The sequence below is a fragment of the Epinephelus lanceolatus genome, chromosome 18 (genome assembly GCF_041903045.1).
Source record: "Epinephelus lanceolatus isolate andai-2023 chromosome 18, ASM4190304v1, whole genome shotgun sequence".
Taxonomy (NCBI): domain Eukaryota; kingdom Metazoa; phylum Chordata; class Actinopteri; order Perciformes; family Serranidae; genus Epinephelus; species Epinephelus lanceolatus.
In genome coordinates this window covers 33840071-33859545 of record NC_135751.1, presented here as the reverse complement: position 1 = coordinate 33859545, position 19475 = coordinate 33840071, and the positions used below count along the sequence as shown (strand labels likewise).

The window sequence follows — 19475 nt, the reverse complement described above, 5'->3', positions numbered from 1 at the left end:
TTGTATCCGTTAAAATAACAGTTTAATCCAAGATGAATGCTCTGGAGCTGATATCATGGAGTCACAAACAAACTTAAGCAGTTACTGGATGAAAAAGTAGAGGGTTAAGACAGGACAGAGACAGAGCAGAGTCCACATGTGTCAGATTTTCAAGCATTTATATTTATTTAACTGCGTCACTATTTCAGACGTTGGCTCTGGCTGTTGGCTGCTCACAGAAGATGATAAAGGCAAAGCACAGGGGGCTTCCTGCACACATGTACACATAGTCAAATTAACAGCTGATCATTTGAACATAATGAAATAATAAAAATCAGTATTAAATAAGTTTCATGACAAATTACAAGCGCCAGTGACAAAAAAGCAAACAAGTCCTTCAACATTAGAAAAAAAAAATCAAATGACAGAGACAAAAGCAGAATATCTCTCCTGATGAGTGAACTCTGTTTCCCAAATGAAATGTGGTCATGAGTAACACACACATACAGCCAACATCCTCAAACACAACTGTTGTTGTTGCTATTGTTTTGGTCCATGGGGGTCGTATAATATATTACAAGCTCCACCCTTCACCTCCTTCCTGTCAGAGCTCCTCCACCTCCTCATCTTCACCCACAGCTGCGAATTGAGCCACAGAAGTTCTCGAGTTTCTCCACAGACCAGGATTAAATATTGGACTACATGAACATACAAATCAAACCAAACTAAAACTGAGTGCCTGTAGGGTTTTGATCTGTGCCCCTTGAGGACGTCTCAGACCAGCTGGGATGGTAAACATGAGCATGCTGTGTACAGTTTAATAAAGACTTTCACTGCAATTTGGAGCTGCAAACACTAAACTACCTTCTGCAGCTTTATCAGATTGTATCATCATGTGCTTTTCTTCTACTCAAAAACTAGAATCACTTCATTAATAGGACCAGATGTTTGTTCTTGGGCAGAGAAACTCAGGGCCTGTGGGAGGTGAAGGATAAAAGGTGAGCTCTCAGAATCCATTTCTGATGAGAGACCCTGGCCGTGACCTGGAGAGGGTGTGGATCTTGCTGATGGTTTTGGGGCAGGATTCAGATCTGGCTGAGAGGCAGGAACTTCTGGTAGTAACTCTTGGTGACATCAATCATAAGGTCCTGTGTGCACTCTGGGAGCTCTCCTGAAAATAGACCTGAGAGAGACACAGAAGAACAAAAGTCAGGACGTGATAGATAAACAGAAAGTGGAGGAGTCAGCTGTGGGGCTGGGTATTGTTAAAAATGTTTCGATACCAGTACCGATACCTTGACTTGATGACAGTTTTTTTTTTTACAATAAATTCTATTCTAACAAAAAGAAAATGAAGTAACACATCAGGCTTAGTGTCCATGTGGTGTTTTTTTTTTTTTTCTTTTTTCCTGAGCGCCAGCATCTTTTATCAGTCATCCCCAATGAGGTGAGTGTATGCGACCATATACTGTCACTTACAGAAACAGCACTGCATCCAGCATCTTTTTCCAGAGCGCTCAGACTTTTGTGTGACCGCTCTGAGTACTTCCTGTCTAAAATCTGCCAGAAAAAAACATTATATGGACACTCTACCTTGTGGTACAATGCTACGGTAGTTTTGTTTGGGTATCTTGGCATTTCTACACAATCAAAGCAGTTTTACAACAAAAAAAGAAACCTATTTATCTATTTTCTGCTAACATAATATCAATAAATAAAAATATCTAACGTAACACAGGTCCCAGTTTAAGTCACTGCTATTACAGTAACATTACCTTTCCATGTCCATGTTGGCCGAACTTTTGTGTTTCCCAAACATTACCTGCTAAAATCCCGGCATAGTGCCGTCCTCATTCACCTCAGATCAAAGTAAATCCAGTGGTGGAGATTTCGAAGGAGACACCGTAATGTGAGGTGGACTTGATGCTGAGAGGAAGATGGCTGCGGTCTGTTCTACTTCTTCTTCCAGTCGAACGTGGAGCAACTTCATGCTCTTAATAATTCCATGCACGTTCAAGTGTTTCATCAAGTTTGCAATGTTGCCAGTCTTGCCAACAATGTCCTTTTTGTGTATAACACATTGCGCACTATTGGCATCAAGCCTGATAAAATGGAGCCAGACTTTTGATCTCTTCTTAGATATTTGTACACCTACAGTATTCAGTGCACACTGTAGTCGGGCCTCTCAAAATGCAACACACACACACAGAGGTGAGCCCATCTCTGGGTGTAACAGCATTTTTCCTTTGTGCCTCTATGACACGTAATGTTAGAAAGCCATCACCAGCTTTATTAGATGTTGGTACACCATACTGCTTGCTTATTGGCTCACTGATGCTGATGTATCTCAACTTGGTACCGAATGAAAAGGCACTTTTCGATACTCGACAGTATGAAAGCAATTCGGCCTGTGCCATAGAAGTATTATAATATTGAAACCAGCCCTACTCAGGTGTGTGTTTGTGTGCTGCTGCTGACCTGGACATCCAGAGAAGACGGTAAAAGGCGGCACCACAGTCTCAGGAGGGAGCACGGTGTTGTCTAAGATCTTGCAGCAGTCCTTCAGCACACAGCGACGACCCTGCACACAGTACACAGCACAAGTTAACAAACATCCGCTACTGAGTCACATGCTTTAACTTACTGCAAGTGTTTGATTTATTCTGATTATTACACCGTGGTTAATAATGGAGGCTGGCTGTTCAGAACAATATAGGGATCTAGAGCACCAAAGGTTTGAACACTTGCGAAAGGTATCTGAAAGCAGCGCAAGAAAAGTGAAGTCGCTCCAGGTTTCAAAGGGTTAAAAATGCACCATATTGCCAAAACATCAGGAAATGCAATAAAGTCTACCCTGCATGTCCACCTTTGTAAGTTATTCCTGATTTTTTATTAGCTGGCTTCATGATCTGATGCACAGTCAAGTACCTGTCGTTTCAGGGTTGAGTGTTTGGGCTGTGGTAACATCTCATGGGCACAGTTACATTGTAAAATGAAGAAAAGTCAACATATTGTTTTATATTGAAAATAATCATCGTTTTTAGAAACCACAATCAAGACAAACTGTATATTTATGCACACTTAACAGACTTCTCTGCATATATAACAATTTCGAATTCAGCCTTTTCATTTGTGGAATCTTGCAAGATAATGGCAATTAAATTATATCTACTTCAGCTGTGGCAAGACTGCTTCACTGCAATAAAATTAATAAATATGTTTAAAAGTGTCCCTTTCATATCCCATCTCAAGTCTGTGCCCACTCAAAGCAGCCTGCCTGCAGTTTGCTGCTGCTCTCAGTTAATCTGAACATGACCACCATGTGACTGTTTCACCAGAGGCAAGAAGACACACTGCTCCTGTTCATGTCCTCTCTCCTTCTGGGGCAGAGCTTTGTCTCTGTCATGTCTCCCTTTTCTGCTTGTATATACATATGTGTGTGTGTGTGTGTGTTCTTTTATTCCACTTACTATGACACAGTTCTTGCCAATGTGGACATAGGAGCCAATCTGTGCTGCGTTGACCACACAGTCCTCCTCAATGAAGACGTGGTCTCCAATGTGCAGCGGGAAGAACGCCACTCTGAAGGGAGAGATGAAGTTTACGTGTTTGTTTAAATGCATGAAGCAACCAGAAATTAGGTAGATAAAATAAAATGTAATTCTGCCTGTAATTTCCTGACACAAAGACAATACTCAATTGGACAAGACTGATCATTCTACAAATCAATCTACAACAATTTGGCATAAGAGAAAAATTCTTTACCCTTTGCTAAACTTTTTGAAAGGTGGTCGTATGACGCTCCGGCTTTTCACCACACAGTGTCTGCCCACCCTGACATTAGCCAGGTCTCCTCTGATGATGCAGTCATTCATGACAATAGTCTGAAGGACACAACATACACTTCTAAAAGACTGAACAGCTCCGTTTTATATATCACATTCACTTATACAAATGGACTAAAAAGATGCCACACAAATTAACATAAATAAATCAAAATAGAAATCACACACTATGTTGAAACATTACATGGATGGAGGAACAAAAAAGCAATGAAAACAGATAGAAATTTGACATGCTTTACATGTATTAATATGTCTTTGCCGCTTGTTGCGATAACCCATTTGTATAATTCTGTCTTGTCCTCTTTGAAGATAACTGTGTGGTTTCAACATGATACAATAAAAATAGATAAATACATTAACAAAGCACACACACACACACACACACACACACACAGTAAGCTAAATCACAGCCCAAAAGAGTATTTTTATAACATCATAACTGCAGGTAACTGTATGTTTTTTTCCTTACTTTGCCATTGAGTACAATGTTTTGACTCCCACACAGCACTGACTGTCTGCTCACTTTGTTGCCAGAAGCCTGAAATACAACATACAGCATTAATATTTGCATCAAAGTGTGTTTCTGTCTTTATTTTCGATCAAAACTGAGCACAAACAATGATTTCAGTGACCAAACGCCCAACGCCCCGTTAGCTTCGGCTAGCCAAATAGCTAGCGACTAGCTTGCTAACAACGGCTAAAAATCAAACACCTTACCGTTTCAATGTACTCCGCTTTGTTGTACAGTATTTCAGATAACTCCATGGTTAGGAATAAATATGACAGATATCATAAAATATTTAAAACACTGGGGATAATTCAGTAATGACAATCTGTTGTGCTCTGCTGTCAGAGCTCAGCGTCGTCTTCTGCCAACTAAATGAATGACTTGTCAGACAATATGAGTTGAGCGCCAGATCATCGATGGATTGCGTTAAGACAAACAAGTGAAATAGTCCATTCGTATTTGTTATAGTTGAGTTGTATCGTATAAAAGTTGTAAATTTATATGAATTTTTGAATTATCCTGCTAATCCAGGTCAGCTGGCTAGGTAATTATCAATCACTAATCCGTAATATGATTCTGTGATTGATTGGTCTTGCCTGATCCGAATCCTCGCTTTCGTCACCTTCGTATTCTACATTTTCTCAAAGTATTTTTTATAACTATATATTTTTAATGGTCTGTTTCGTATATGACATTGTAGACATCAGAAATAAAATTTAAAAAAATACAAAATAAGGCGCAGTTTGTGTTATGCGCATGCGTACAACAGAGCCCTTGACCCCGTTTCTTCTTCGCTGTGCATGCTGGGAACTCAATCACTACTTTCCGTCATGGCGGCCCGTGTCCTGCAGCAGTGTGTCCGCACGCTCGCCCGGCCCTCGCTGAGGCTGTCCTCGGGTAACCTGGCACTCAGAGCCGCTGCCGCCCCGGCAGCAGCCGTCCACCGACCTCTCTCCTTCGCCGCAGACAGCCGGAGGACGCGGTGGCTCGGACAGAGCCCGGTGAGTCTCCGGTAACATTGAACAGTCGTGGCCTAGCGTTCCCTCCTGTGACCTACCGACGCCTTTCAAACATGTCAGGCTAACCTAGCCCGCTTAAAGTTCATTATGGCATGCAGGCAGTTATTTTACCATGAGTGTAACTCTGTCGGTGCGATAACGTGACAGAAGTCCACCGAGTTTTGTAACGTCACATTTTTTGATTACACAACGGCCATGTTTTGCTTTTTAGCGAGCTAGCTAGTTAGCAAAGTCCATTGAGACACATTTGTGTTTTCTCACCTGTAGTCTGGAGGGGATGATTCAACTCAAACCTAATCTCCTTTGATACTGTAAAACTAAGTCTAGTTGAGGCAGTGCTAATGATGCTTTGCCACATAAACAGTGCTTGTTTTGATGAATTGTGTTTTTGTGTTGTGTAAATGTTGTTAATGCAAGTACAGTATTGTAGGTGTGCACAGCATGCTAACTTTTTCAGTGATGCCTAAATGACATGCTGTTCACAATGAGGATGATGTCATGTTGCATGCATTACCTAAAGCAGGGGTTAGCAACCTTGACCATCTAAAGAGCCATTTTTGGTCTAAACACATAAATAAAAAATCTCTCTGGAGCTGCAAAACACATTTAAATCTTACAATGTAACACAGCCTGTTAAGTCTTGATTAGCCTATTATTACTAATAGGTCTAAGTGAACATCTACTGATATGTTTCATCACAAAGTGGCCACTCCTGGTGAGCCATTTTTAATAATTTGGTATTTAAACTTTGCATTATTGGCAGTGAAAGCAAATAAATCTATCCATGCTCTTATGTCCTCTTTTGAAGAGCGAAGACAACAACAGGACAATCAAATAATTGAAGGAATCAGAGTAGAAGTGTAAAAAATTAACAGGTGATTTATTCACAAGTGTAACACAAGGTCGTCCAAATGTGGGGGAGGAAGGGACAAAGTGGTGGTGCCACATAAAAGTTACCAATATAACAAAACCTGGCATCAACTAACATCTTAAACAAAACACAAACGAAAAACCTTAAAAAAGAGCTTCACCAAACAAATACAAGGGTGACAACAACCAATAAACTTAGTGTTTCTAGACACGAAATAACTATGTGAGGGATATGTACAGGGTACCCACTCACCTGTTGTCCTCAGCCTCCCGCCACATACCTTAATAAAAAAAAACAGCAGCAGCCCAGTCAGCCTCAGTGCAGACGATCAGAAAGGAGAGGCTTTAACTCTGTAGGCGTGCTCCTTTTATTGAGGACAGGTAGGCTGAAAGGATGAGGTAACCAATCAGCAGACTGATGCACACGGTGGGAAGTAATCAGGTTGTTAGCACCTGGAGAGAGAACAGGGAGGAAGACAACAGAGCACAAAAATGCAAATTTTCTATTTTCCAGCAATGCTCTTTTTTTGATTAGGAAACTAGAGATGCATGATAATATCGGCACGTCATGGGTGTGGGCCGATATTGGCATTAAAATGAACTACATGCCAACACGCTTTTTCCTATTTTGCACGATGAATGAATATTAAATATGTTGAAAATTGTATGTCATGTCTCCATCTGCTGGTGGGCCATCATGATAAGGGTATGCATGCATAATATGATGGTAATTCCACTACAGAAGAGACTTGAAGTAGTTATATATCGGCAAGATACTGGCAAAAAATCCACTTCCTGTATCCCTCCTGGAAACTGTAGCTGCCGTAGCTAGCCTCACTAGACGGACTGAAGACAAGTCACCGCTGTTTAGGTGCAGCAAAATTTATAGGAGAAAGTGCCAGGCTGCAGAATTTGAAAATTAAAATGTTATTTATTAAAAAAAACGGTGATATTAATTTCCTTATATTTTTTGACAAAGCGACAGCGAGCCACTGGAGAGAGGTGAAATTGCTGCTTGCATGTCCGGAGCCTCAGGTTGCCTACCCCTGATCTAAAGTCACGTTAAAATAGTTATAAAGGGAGGCAAGACAACACACAGGAGCTAATTATAAGCTTCAAAAAATAGTGACAGTTTTGACTGATCTCAGGTCATTGTAGGACAAAGCAAGACCAAAGTAACTAAAAGCACCTTCACTGGATCTCTTGTTTTGTGCAGTTAAAAAAACATCACCTGATAATGTGAGTGGTCAAGACCAGCACAAATATATTTGGCAGTAAAACCAGATACATGTTGAAGTTGGTTTCGTATTGCACCAAGAGCTAAAAAAGCTAGTTCTGTGCTCGACTGCCAATATTTTGACCCACACACAGGAAGTGAGCATGAATGGCTTCAAGCTAGGCTACCACAGGAGTTATCTCTCTCTGGTCACCACGTCTCTGCCCTCTGTGCATCTCCACGACCTTCCTTCACCTCCTGACCCCCCTCCTCTTCCTCCTCAGATCCCCTCAGTGGGCGTGTTGTGCCGACAGTATGGTGACCTGCCCCCCCTCACCCTAGAAACCATCAAAGACCGTGTCATGTATGTTCTGAAGCTCTACGACAAGATCAACCCAGAGAAGGTGAGAGCTCAGAAACTGTCAGACGTGCACATGGGCTAAATATTCTTTCATCTGTTGATGAATGAAATGAAGCTGAAGTGATCGTAAATAAATTACATTTTTAATGTCTGTGTGACTTTGTTGCTCCACAGCTGCAGACATCCTCCCACTTCATGAAAGACCTCGGTCTGGACAGTTTGGACCAGGTGGAGATCATCATGGCCATGGAGGATGAGTTTGGTGAGTCAGTATGCCGTGCATGCAGCTGCTAGTCTGTCAGAGGTGCACAGGATACTGCACACAGCATCACACAGCTAATGTCACCTAACAGGTTTAACAACAAAGCCTAGCCGTGTTTAGTCTCGCCACCAGACAATCAGAGATCTCCGCCTTCTGATAGTCTGGGGACAATCCTTTCTAAAGTGTGTTTAACACACCGGCAAAAACGGCCGGCAACAAAGCATCGCCTCTTGCATTTTTGAAAAGGACACGCCTTCTCGGAAATGTGCGCTCCCCCTTTTCTCGTCCGCAAGGAAACAAACACACAGAGGGCTTGAAAATGGATGCCGAGAGATTTAACTCCATTTTATCAAACGTGTGCTCATCCGTGAAGAAAATATTTTTTCCAGCGGATGTCTTAGTTACAACATGATTGAGCTAACTGGAGTAGTTTCATGTCGTATCCGACAACAGGAGGCTTTTAACAGATGACGTCCTGATGTTAGCTTTGCTGCTAGTGTTAGCTGTCCCTGTCAGCTGCAGCCACTGATGCTTTCTAGACATTGTGATTTCACAAAACTGAATAAATACCACACATAGCAACACAAAACTGCTTTGCTAGCTCAATCATGTTGTAACTAAGATATCTGCTGGAAAAAATATTTTTTTCACGGACCGTTTAATGAGTTATTACCTATTACAGACACCGCTAACAGCTAAGAAATAGTAATGTTTGTTCAGTCATTGTGTTTATAGACTTTACAAACATCGGATTAGTCTAAACAGTGATACAGTGACGTGAAAAATGTGATGTATATAAACCAGCAGAGCTTATATATATATATATATATATATATATATATATATATATATATATATATAGAGCTAAAAGCTCTGCTGGTTTTCTACACGGAAGTAGGCTATTTGTAAACAACAAGGCGAATCCCTCTATAGTCCGGCCGGACGGATGAGTCATGGCCTTGTAAAAGATTATGTTTGTTTCTTTTAGTTGGCGAGAATGCGTCGCCGCAAACGCGACAAACACCCACTAACTTTGACGGCATTTTCTGCGAGTACGGCTGAGCCATTTTGTACCGCTACACGTGTTTCTAGTGGGACTATGTTTACAAGCACAAGAGTTCAGCGAGCCACCGAAGGACTGCCCTGCGGATTTACTATTGGTTCTGCAACGTAGGGAGTTTTTTTAAACTCTGAAATTGTATCCGCCCATCTAAACACAAAATCAGGGAGAAAGTCATCAGTCTTTAGTTAAGCAAAGCGTCTAAAGACTGACTTGTGAGTCTAAGCCGTGTTGGTGTCGGCTGGAGTTTGTTGGGACAGCTGCTGCTGCTGCGTTTGCTCGCGTTAACTGGGCAGATGTTGAGCTGACCGTTCGCCAACAGGAGAGCAGCTTTGAGGACGGTCCTTCAGTGCTGCGTCCTATGTAGCAACAGAAAGTTCATGAAATCGATAAGCAAGGACATGCACAGGGCAAAATAGCGCACACAATGCTGATGGAATGTAGCCTTAATGGCCTAGACCAGTGGTTCCCAACTGGTGGGTCATGTCCATTATAAATGGATCGCAAGTGACTCGCAAACATTTCAAGTTTGTAAAAAACACATTTTATTTGGAAGTACAGTAAATTTCTGCAGCCATCAGCTGTTGGCTTTAGTCTCTGTGGTGCGTTCAAGTGCAGCTTTTAACAGAAAACATGAGCCTGAGTTTTTGTATTCTGTCTTTTTCCTGCAGGCTTTGAGATCCCTGACGCAGAAGCAGAGAAGTTGATGAGTCCTGAGGACATTGTACAGTACATCGCAGACAAGAAGGACGTGTATGAATAATCTGCTCTTTAGTTCACCACAGAGGTGAGTCTTTGTTTCCTTCCTCTCTGACGTCACACAAGTGCCTTTTATTGTTACGTCTGATGCTCATCAACATTCTTTATTTCTTCCAGAGGTTGACCCCTGCGTGACCCCACAGGAAGTACATTTCCCACTTCCTCCCCGTCAGCTCTTCTGTCTCTTGCGGCATCGTTGACGTCAGCTGCCGTGTCTCGTGTTTAACTGTATTTAAATGAACGTGTTTTGGGAGTTTGGAGATAAAACATTAAAAAAGGTTATCTCACAGTTTTGATTTTTTTTTGTTTCTTCCAGCTCAACAACGTGGTTCCGATGTATAATTTCACATGAATAGATCAATAAATACACATGCTGTATGATACTGACGCCTGGTCTGAATGTTGAAATGCAAAACTCAGAAATAAAGACAGTGTTCTGACACAACTTTAAACAAGCGGGTCTCAGTCTGAAGGTCACATTTTTCTAGCCTACAAAAAAAGCATACAGTCCATAGAAATACTATAATTTAGTCTTTCCATTGTTTGTCACATTACAGCTGTTTTTTGAAGCTTCATGTGCCAATAGGACGTCAGTGGAGTTTGGAAACACTGATACGTAGTGAAATGGCACCAACAGTAGGGGAGAACAGGGTTAGTTGTCACATTTTTTACTTAAATTTGAATCTCAAAGTGCAGCTATAATAATTCCCTTTCAATGTGTAATGGAAGTCTACAGTTTCAAGTAGGACTGGAGTGACCTCAGGCCCTGATCACACAGAAGGTGTTTAAGCAGCTGGAGGCACTATTTTGTCATTGTTTTTAACAAGAACAAAGCTTTTTGTTTGCGTTTTTTTGGAGCGCTCCGAACTCCTCGAGTTGAAAAAACTTCAGCTCAGAGCAGAAAAGCGCCCCACGTCATCTCCGTCATCTTTTTTCCCCATTGTCCAATCAGATGATTTGAGAGGCGGGCCTTCTGTGGTGGTCACGACAACAAGTTAACAGTTGGTGGATGGAGATGGAGGAGAAACTGGTGGTAGTGGTTGTTGGATACCCAGAGCTATACGGCCTGACGATAAACAGCAGGTTGTCAAACTGCCCCTGAGTCATCCTAAAATATGCCTGGAAACGTCCATCAAGGAGGAGAAGCTCTTGGACCAACTGGTGGTACTCCCCATGACCCAGCCTCTTTTTTAGGGTCTCATGTACCCACACAGATCTCTGTTTATCTGCTGACAGCCTCTCACCCTCAACCAGAGCTACAGACAGCACCCTCTGCCTCAACATGTCAGCAACTACACACTGATTACTGTGAAATATATACATATATAGTAACTTGATTACACGGAAAGATTAAGGTAAGGAGGTGATGGCATTTAGTTTCTTTCAAAAAAGGCAGTGGTGCGCCTCATGTTCTGCAACCTGCAAAATGCTCTGTGTGACCAGGGCCTTATTCTCCTTAAGTTTATTATGTTGAAATCATATGGATCATCAAATACATCTTGTGCGCTTGTGGCAACCATCACCATCTTAGGGTAGGTAGGTAGTCACACTATGGGTTTGGTTGCTGTAATGTTTTCATGGGGAAAACTAAAAAATAGAGGCAATCTTAGAAATGAATTTTAAAGTTTTAATTTCATTTTAATTTTTCAATGACATGCAACTACCTGCATCAAGACAACATAAGCAAGAAAAAATATTCCTACAAGTACATTTTATATCCTTATGGAACCATATAGAGAACAATATATGTGACAACCAACCCCAACAGCTAGCTAAAAAAAAGAACTATCTAAACCAGTGGTTCCCAACTGCTGGGTCATGGTCCAAACATGGGTCACAGGTTGATTCTGAATGGACCATAAGTGACTTGGAAACACTTAATTTTGAAGTACAGTGAATTTCTGGCACAGAGCTTTTAATCTGAAGTGCTGTTTCCTGCTGCAGAGTGAGCAACTAAAGGACAGCTACTTAACAGAGACAGCAAACTAGCTCAACAACATGGCCAAACACAAGTATAGACACTGAATATATTAAACTGTGTGGACCTTGAACAGATGGCTGAGAAATCTGGACCAGTTGGGAACCTCTGTTGTAAAGAACAACACATGCAACAACCAACCCCGAGCGAATGTGACAAGCATCCCCAACTGGGTGTTTTGCTAGCGACTAAGCTAACAACCACATGTTGTAGCCTAGCTACGAAAAGAAACTGGCTCCAACTTCATAGGTTGTGATGGTTTTAGTTATTTGATTATAAACCCACTGTATAAAAGCCTGGGTGAGATTAGATTAACTGGATATTTACATCCTGACATGGAAAACAAAGGCCCCTCACCTTACTGTCTTTCTCCTGCAGTGACCCTGTAGGTGACCTCTGACCCCAATCCTTAAAATGCCAACCAATTTTTTTAACAGCGCCCTCTGGGGAGCAAGATTTAATGAATGTGATAACCGACCTTGACCTCAGCATTAAGACTATTCACAGTGGTATCATAATACACTGCTTAAACAAATTAAAGGAACACTTCATGGCCACAGTCTAACACCAAGGCTGTTAAACTTAAGTGAAATCAATCTGTCTATTTAGGAAGCACAAGTGATTGTGAATCAGTTTCAGCTGCTTTGGTGCAAATCAAAGTGACAACAGGTGCAATGGAGAGGCAAAATCGCTTAACTGTACTTAAGTACAGTTTTAAGGTACTTTATGGTTTCTTCATTTCAGAGGAATATAGTGTGCTCTGCTGTATTTATCTGACAGCTGTAGCTACTGGTTAATTTTTAGATAGAGACTTTACTTAAGCATATAATATAAAATACAACAATTTAAGTAAAAAGATGCTTCCCCTCTTTTTAGGATCTCTACAGCGCCACTTGGACATGTGGGTTAAAAAAAAACAAGATGGGGGAGAAAAAAAGGTAAATGGGTGATAAAAGATATACTTTTGCATTTCCTTACAAAAAACTTTTGCGATCTTTGGAGAAAAATTTTGAGTCATGTTCCTCCTCCATGTCCACTTCGGGGGTCTGCAGATTTCTCAGGAGTTAAGATTGCAGGATTTTTCCTCCTTTAACAGAAACTTGTCAAAAGTATGTTTTACAAATGTCACTGCTCTTTATAACAAATGTGGAACTCACAAAAGCTTTGGTATGTCAATGAAGTTTTGCAAAAAGTCTTCAAAGTTACCAGAGTCTCTCTCAAGACAGAAGAGCAGACACAAATTCACAGTAAAATATTGAGCGTGAAATATAGTTGGAGAAATCTTGTCATATATAAACTGATGAATTGTCTTTTATTTGAGGCTTAGACTTAAGTTTTCTGTCAGAGAAAAACAACATGAGGAAATTGCAGAAATACATAGCATCATGTAAAAATATGGAATTCCCAACTACAGGATTTGAAAGGTTGTACAGATACTCATCAATTTAAAAAAAATGTACAAATGCAAAAAAAATTGTCAATATGCACTTGAAATTTAAACTGGATGTTAATGATCAATTGATTTGAGCTGATAAAAGTTTACTTGTATGGGATATTTATTTATTTAATTTATTCCTTTGTATTTGTGCAAATTCTGTTGTCCACTTTCATGTGAGGAACAAACAAATAAAATAAAAAATAAAATAAAAAAATTAAATGTTGGGAGATATTACTAGGGCTGGTCAATATGGAGACAATCAAACATAAATTTATTTAACCAAATGCCTTGATGTCAACCATATTGTAGAGCTGTTGGTGCTTTCAAAAAATATTTACACAATGAGATTTTTTTTATAGATAATCATCAGTAATGTGGATATGAATGACGAAGTGGGTAAAGGTAAAAAATAATACATCAGCTACATCAGTCCAGTCAGTTCAGAAAATAATTTCCTTTTACTGTACCAGGAAACGGTTTTACCAAGAAGCAGACGAGGAGAAATAAAGAGTCCAGGTGGAAACCGCTGAGTCATTGTTAGTCTTTTATTGAGGGTTGTACCCAAGTTTTACAGCTTTGTATGACGGCTGCAGGAGCCAGAGGGTTACAAACAGTAATCAGTATACGAGTACAGCCAACAGAAGACCTACTACTTACTACTCTACACCTTAGTACAGATTCTCTTAAGAGCACTAAAATCCAGAAAAAATAAGAGAAAAAAATAATAATACAGAACAAACCAAGCAACAAAGGAAGGAGAATAAAAAGATTAAATGAAACCAAACAAATAGACAGCATCAGAGGAGACATTCATTATTAGAGCACACTGGAGTTGGTTTTCTATACCTTGTTAAGATCAGGCGACTTCGTTTTTGTCAATTTTTATACCCATACAAATAAAGATTGTCCTTCAAAAAGTGCAGTTTCCCCCCGAAGTTTAAGATAAAATCCTTTGATGACCCGAGGAAGACATTTGAAAATAAAAAGGTACTTCCTGTTTTGTTTGTAAGAGAGGAAGACTCCCTCTCATTGATTATAGACACTGTACGTTTATATTCTCATTAATATATATATATATTTATATATATATTATATATATATATATAGTTCAACAGTCTCCCAAAGCAATGTGCATAATAGGTTTACAGGTGATCCAACTACACACTGTGGATTGATAGAATCTCTATAAAAAACATTGTAGTTGTGTAAAATTTGCAGTTTCACCGGCCTCGCTCCCCTCGCGGCGTATCGAGGGGACAAGCTGTGAAAATAAAAGAAATGGACTTTGCAAATCTTAACCTGTCCTCCTCTCCTGCTACAACTGGCCCGACGGTTGCTAGGTAATAAAGGTTTTTTCAGTTTTTATTATTATTATTATTAGTACTAGTAGTACGATTCAACGATGGCACAACATGTTTGAGGAATATTATTGGGAATCCCATCTCAACTGTGTTTTAAAAAATTTTTGGGATTTTTTTTTTTTGTCGTTTTTTTATTTAAAGAAAGCAAAAAACCCAAGGTGGACATGGAAGCCTGGGTTCAACACTCCACTGCATAGTCTCTCTGAGCGACACCCATCCCTCCCCTCTGTACTGTAACCCGCCCGCCCCGCCCTCTGATACCCCGCCCACCCCACCCGCCCCACATCTTTGTGCTGGTTAGACTAAAGCTTTTCAGGGTTTTGTTTGTGTGTATTCATACTAAATGTAAAATGACAAAAAAAGACAGCAGATTCTCACAGTTTTTGTGTTTTTTCTTTTGTTTGTTTTTTCTGTTTTTTGTTTTTTTTGTGTCAAAAAAAAAAAAATAGCCTGTTGATCGACAGTAGGAGCCATCGGGTGTGTGTTATGATATAATATAGCATTTGCTCACAGGATAGTTAAGTCAAGAGAAAAACAAGAGTCACATTATTTTTTCTTACACATTTAAAAAGTAGTAGAGTATCACCAGCCAGCTTCCCTCCTCTCCTACCCCTCCTTCCTTACTATCCTTCCTTCTTTCCTCCCCCCTTCGTCTGGCCCTGTCGGGAAGCTGCTTGGCAGCCCTGGGGATTGTACATTGCTCATGGTGGTTTTCACTTACTGAAAGATTTTTCCTCACATCGTCCTTTTTGCAAATGACATTTTTTTTTCTTCAAGCATTTAACATTGTCCAGCTTTTTAAATACACATACACACACATACACAACAACCACAAAAAAAGAAAATTATCAATCCCTTTCCTTCCCTCTCACCCTCCCTCCTCGATTTGGCATGATAATGTGTTCAAACATACAGTTTCCGCACAAGACTGGGCATCTTCCCACACGCACACACACACTAACAGTAGATTGGACGAGACAGAAACAGAGCGAGATTAAGCTGGGAACCAAAACAGTAACATTAACATCAATGAGAGGCATTTACAGACGTTGCTTGTCCCTTCTCTAACAGCAGAGCCTCCTGAGCCGCTGATCAGGGTCAGTTTTCGTCCCGCTAATTGGTTAAGGTAAGCATACTGATGAGGGACCAAACTGCACCCTTAAATCAGCGCTCGGAGAGAAGCATTGCCAAAATCAGAATGAACGAAGTGTAAAATAATTCCATCAAGAGCGGAAAGGGAATATCGACTATTAAAAGAGTTCACCTGCCCCTGACCTCCTGTCAGTTTTGTGTCTCCTCTCCTGTAGTTAAGCTTAGGAGTCGGAGGAGGGAGAGCTGATCCTGGATGAGCCGGCAAAAGAGGCAAGTGTAACCCTGTGTCCCTGAAAAGCCAGGAAGAACCAGCCGATCACAAGTCACATCCCCTTGGCCTGAGTCACTACGAGCCAACAAGGAGCCTCGCCTCGTTTTCAGTCAAGCTAGCGATCACCATGACAATCAGGCGCAGTCGGAGCAGCAATCCAATACTGATTCAAATACAAAAACAACGAGCAGTGGTTGCGTCACTCGATTTGTCCGTGCGGTGGTTCTAGGGCTGGGTATTGATCGAAAATGATCCCTGCATTTTTTTTGCGTCAGAGTCTAATCCTGGACCATCCAAAATCCCCGCCAGACTGCCAAACTTTCTGTTGCTGCCATTACCAGAGCTGTTGTTCTCTTGTCTGCCCATTTAGTACTACCTAACACCTAAGCTGTTTAACAGTCCCAACAAAGTCACACAGACACTACGGATGTCAGTTGTGGGTAATTTGCTTTCAATAGCTCAACACGCATCAACAGATAACTAACTGGCTGACTCCGTGAGCTTTACCGCCACATTTCAAAGCACTATCCATGTAGAGGTGGTGTAATTTCAATGTTCTATGATAAACGTCTCGCCTTTTATTTCATTCTCTGCTGACTTTGCTGACAGACAGCCATTTGCCACGTAAACATGGTGCAAACTGCCCAACCTCTGGTTTCCACTGGCTAGCTAACATGAGTCTTGGCCACTCTGCACTGTGCAACAACTGGGTCGGGTGGGAGCTAGCTAGCTAGCAACATTGCTGCGGAAACATGGTGGCTACCCTCCAGCCTCCCCCCAGGTAGCCCCACTGAGTTAACAGCTTCAATTTGAGCCGCAAAACCCCTTTAGCACTGTTAATTATGTTAGCACCACTAGCCATGCTGACGCTGCTAATGATGCTAACAGAGCTAAATCAGGAAAATACACGATGCAGTAACAACCATAACAAGAAACACAAATTTTGAAAATTTTAAGCCATGTGGCTGGTTATGACACATACAATTTAGCACTGTTTCATGAGGCATTACTGGCGGTAATCACAGAATGAGCGGCGCCGCTAGCTAACCATCACCAGACCTAGGTGGCACGCAGTGCAGTGAAGTGGAGTAAAATTAATCTATAAACCGACATACATGACCAGTTAAAATATTCTAGGGATGTCAACGGTTAAACCGACACCAAAACAGCTTGACTCTGCCATTAAATCCTTTAATAACGTTTAGGTAACACTAGCCATGTGTTGCTAACAGTTAGCGCTGTCACTGTGTGCTTGGGGCAGAGTGGATGCACGTATATGTACCCGGCGCAGAGTTCGCAGTCCCACAGCTGAAGCTACAACCCAGTCTGTGACGTGAAGTCAACCACGGTGTATTGACGGCAGTTCAGTGTGCCAAGATGCCGCAAAATGTTTAAAGGTTTGACTACACTACACGCCACTCCATTCACATTGTGGGTGTTAAATGAAGTACCCTACTGTCATCACTTCATGGGTGTTGGTACTGACATTTTTAAACGATACCCAGCCCTAGGGTGGTTCCATGTTTGAGGCTGATCAGGTGCCAGAGAAGGCAGATCGAGTCTCCAGTCATCGTTTATACTTTTTAAAACCGTTTTCAGCTACATTCTGGCTCAGTTCAGGCGGCATGGCGAGGTCGCCGCTCTGACCAGCCGGCCCAGTGAACAGGGAGAGGTAAACCTGGAGAGGAGGATGACAAAGCCCCCTCCCTCTTCTCTCGCTCCCTTCACCGGGGCCAACAAAGCACCATCTTCTCTAGTCACAGCACGCACGCACACACACACACACAAAAACTCACACACACATTACCCTGTCACAATACTCTCACAGATGCACCTCCTCGACAGACCTGAAAGTCCAAACTACACCGCCAAGCCGTCTGTCCGACCCTCCGTTTTCAAGCTTTGCTCTCCGTTGCTCGACTTTTCCTCTAATCCACCCCAAGTGCAAAATCCAAGGCTCCTCAGTTCAATTTGTCAAATTAAGTTAACTTAAAAAAAAAAAAAAAAAAAAGACATGACAAACATGGTTCAGATGTTCCACTTGATAACATTTGTTAAACAAAACAAATACAAATAAGATATATATATATATATATATATATATATATATATATAGTTTAAGCAAAGAGATCTGGAATTAAGTAAACTAATCTTTTGTATGATTGAATTATTTGGTAGAGAGCAGTTCAATACTGGCACACACCACTGTCAAGTCTGGCTAATACTCAAGGTTTCTGTCTCACTACGTTTGCTTTGAAGTTGTTAAATATTCACGACTAAACTTAAAAACACAACTTAAGCCGACGTTTCTAGTACTTCTGAAATAAAAACCTATATCTGAGGGGGAAAACACACACACACACACACAGGCTTAACACAGAATAATAACACGATGAAGAAAAGAAATTAAGGTCCATGGCTTCGCTAATGCTGACTTCTCGTTCACGCACTCTCTGAAGCTTTTTGTTTTCCCCGATAGTTGTGCATCATAAACAATCACTGGTAGATTGGTAAATCTGTTATTCACACGTGTATTTTGTCAACAAAAACGCCACTGGTGGATTTACATTCACGCTGTTCTCGCACACAACCCCGACACCTTCCCCTCCAGCGGTACAACTCACATATGCCGGTGCAGAGCATCCACACATGCACACACACACACACACGATTCATCAGATCAGGAACTTCAGATGAGCACCCCCCTCCCTCCCTCCCCGACCCAAAAGGAAGAAAAAAAAAAACAGTACAACAATACAATCATATTCTATTTGTAAACAGGTAGAAGCCACTTGACTTGTTGCATCTTCGGACACAATTAGGATCAAGGCAATGAAATGTGGACGACTTTTGCACTGTTAAAATATTATCTTCAACCAAAAAAAAAAGAGATTTTTAAAGTTTTTTCTTCTTTCCTTTTTTCAAAACACCATTTGTGGCAATGAGAGCGATAAAAAAAAAAAAAAAAGCAAGTAATATTTTGTTGTACTCAATGAAACATTTAAAACATTTTGTGAGACAAGGGAAGAAAAAAAAAAAAACGCCTCTCGGTAGGCCATGTGAGAGGCTACAGTATGCATAGATACAGATTCGCCTTTCTCTTGGTTTATAAGTCTGACAAGACAGAACATTTTCCACTGACACAGTCACACACTCACACAATAAACACTCCCCACTTTTGATTTTTTTTACATCAGTGGAGTGGAGGAGAGGAGGAAGAGGAGGAGAGAGGGAGCGTTGGGATTTCTACAGCCCGTCCTCCACCCCCCCACATTAGGACCCCCCCGTCCCTCAAAAGACAGCATATTGAAAGCAGTGTGTTGAGCTTCTCCAGCTTAAAGCAGTTATTTGGCAGAGAAAATAAAACTTACAGACCTATACATAGTTTTCAGTGCTAGAAGTTGGATTTTCCTTTCCTACAAGGAGTAGTAGTTTTTTTTTTTAATTCACCTACAA

The 19475-nt window shown here is 41.1% G+C and overlaps 2 protein-coding genes across 2 annotated transcripts; one reads left to right on the top strand and one right to left on the bottom strand.

The window, feature by feature from the left end:
- Nucleotides 1–141: 141 nt before the first annotated feature.
- On the bottom strand, nt 142–4727 carry dctn5 (dynactin 5). Its single transcript, XM_033645602.2, has 6 exons — nt 4542–4727; nt 4294–4362; nt 3745–3863; nt 3450–3561; nt 2458–2560; nt 142–1162 (listed from the first exon to the last, which is right to left on the bottom strand). Exons 1-6 carry the CDS (start codon nt 4587–4589, stop codon nt 1065–1067), a joined length of 549 nt encoding a protein of 182 aa, XP_033501493.1. The 5' UTR covers nt 4590–4727; the 3' UTR covers nt 142–1064.
- A 402-nt stretch (nt 4728–5129) lies between these two features.
- ndufab1b (NADH:ubiquinone oxidoreductase subunit AB1b) lies at nt 5130–10262 on the top strand. Its single transcript, XM_033645603.2, has 5 exons — nt 5130–5333; nt 7722–7841; nt 7973–8060; nt 9792–9907; nt 9997–10262. Exons 1-4 carry the CDS (start codon nt 5133–5135, stop codon nt 9881–9883), a joined length of 501 nt encoding a protein of 166 aa, XP_033501494.1. The 5' UTR covers nt 5130–5132; the 3' UTR covers nt 9884–9907; nt 9997–10262.
- Nucleotides 10263–19475: the final 9213 nt, after the last annotated feature.

Excerpts from the sequence above, each read along its gene's own strand:
- dctn5 (XM_033645602.2), bottom strand. The coding sequence starts at position 4,589 with ATGGAGTTATCTGAAATACTGTACAACAAAGCGGAGTACATTGAAACG. Across the intron at positions 3,562-3,744 it reads TTCAAAAAGTTTAGCAAAGG|AGTGGCGTTCTTCCCGCTGC; the intron begins GTAAAGAATTTT and ends CTCTCCCTTCAG. Across the intron at positions 1,163-2,457 it reads CGTCTTCTCTGGATGTCCAG|GTCTATTTTCAGGAGAGCTC; the intron begins GTCAGCAGCAGC and ends TGTCTCTCTCAG.
- ndufab1b (XM_033645603.2), top strand. The coding sequence starts at position 5,133 with ATGCTGGGAACTCAATCACTACTTTCCGTCATGGCGGCCCGTGTCCTG. Across the intron at positions 5,334-7,721 it reads GGTGGCTCGGACAGAGCCCG|ATCCCCTCAGTGGGCGTGTT; the intron begins GTGAGTCTCCGG and ends CTTCCTCCTCAG. Across the intron at positions 7,842-7,972 it reads ACAAGATCAACCCAGAGAAG|CTGCAGACATCCTCCCACTT; the intron begins GTGAGAGCTCAG and ends GTTGCTCCACAG.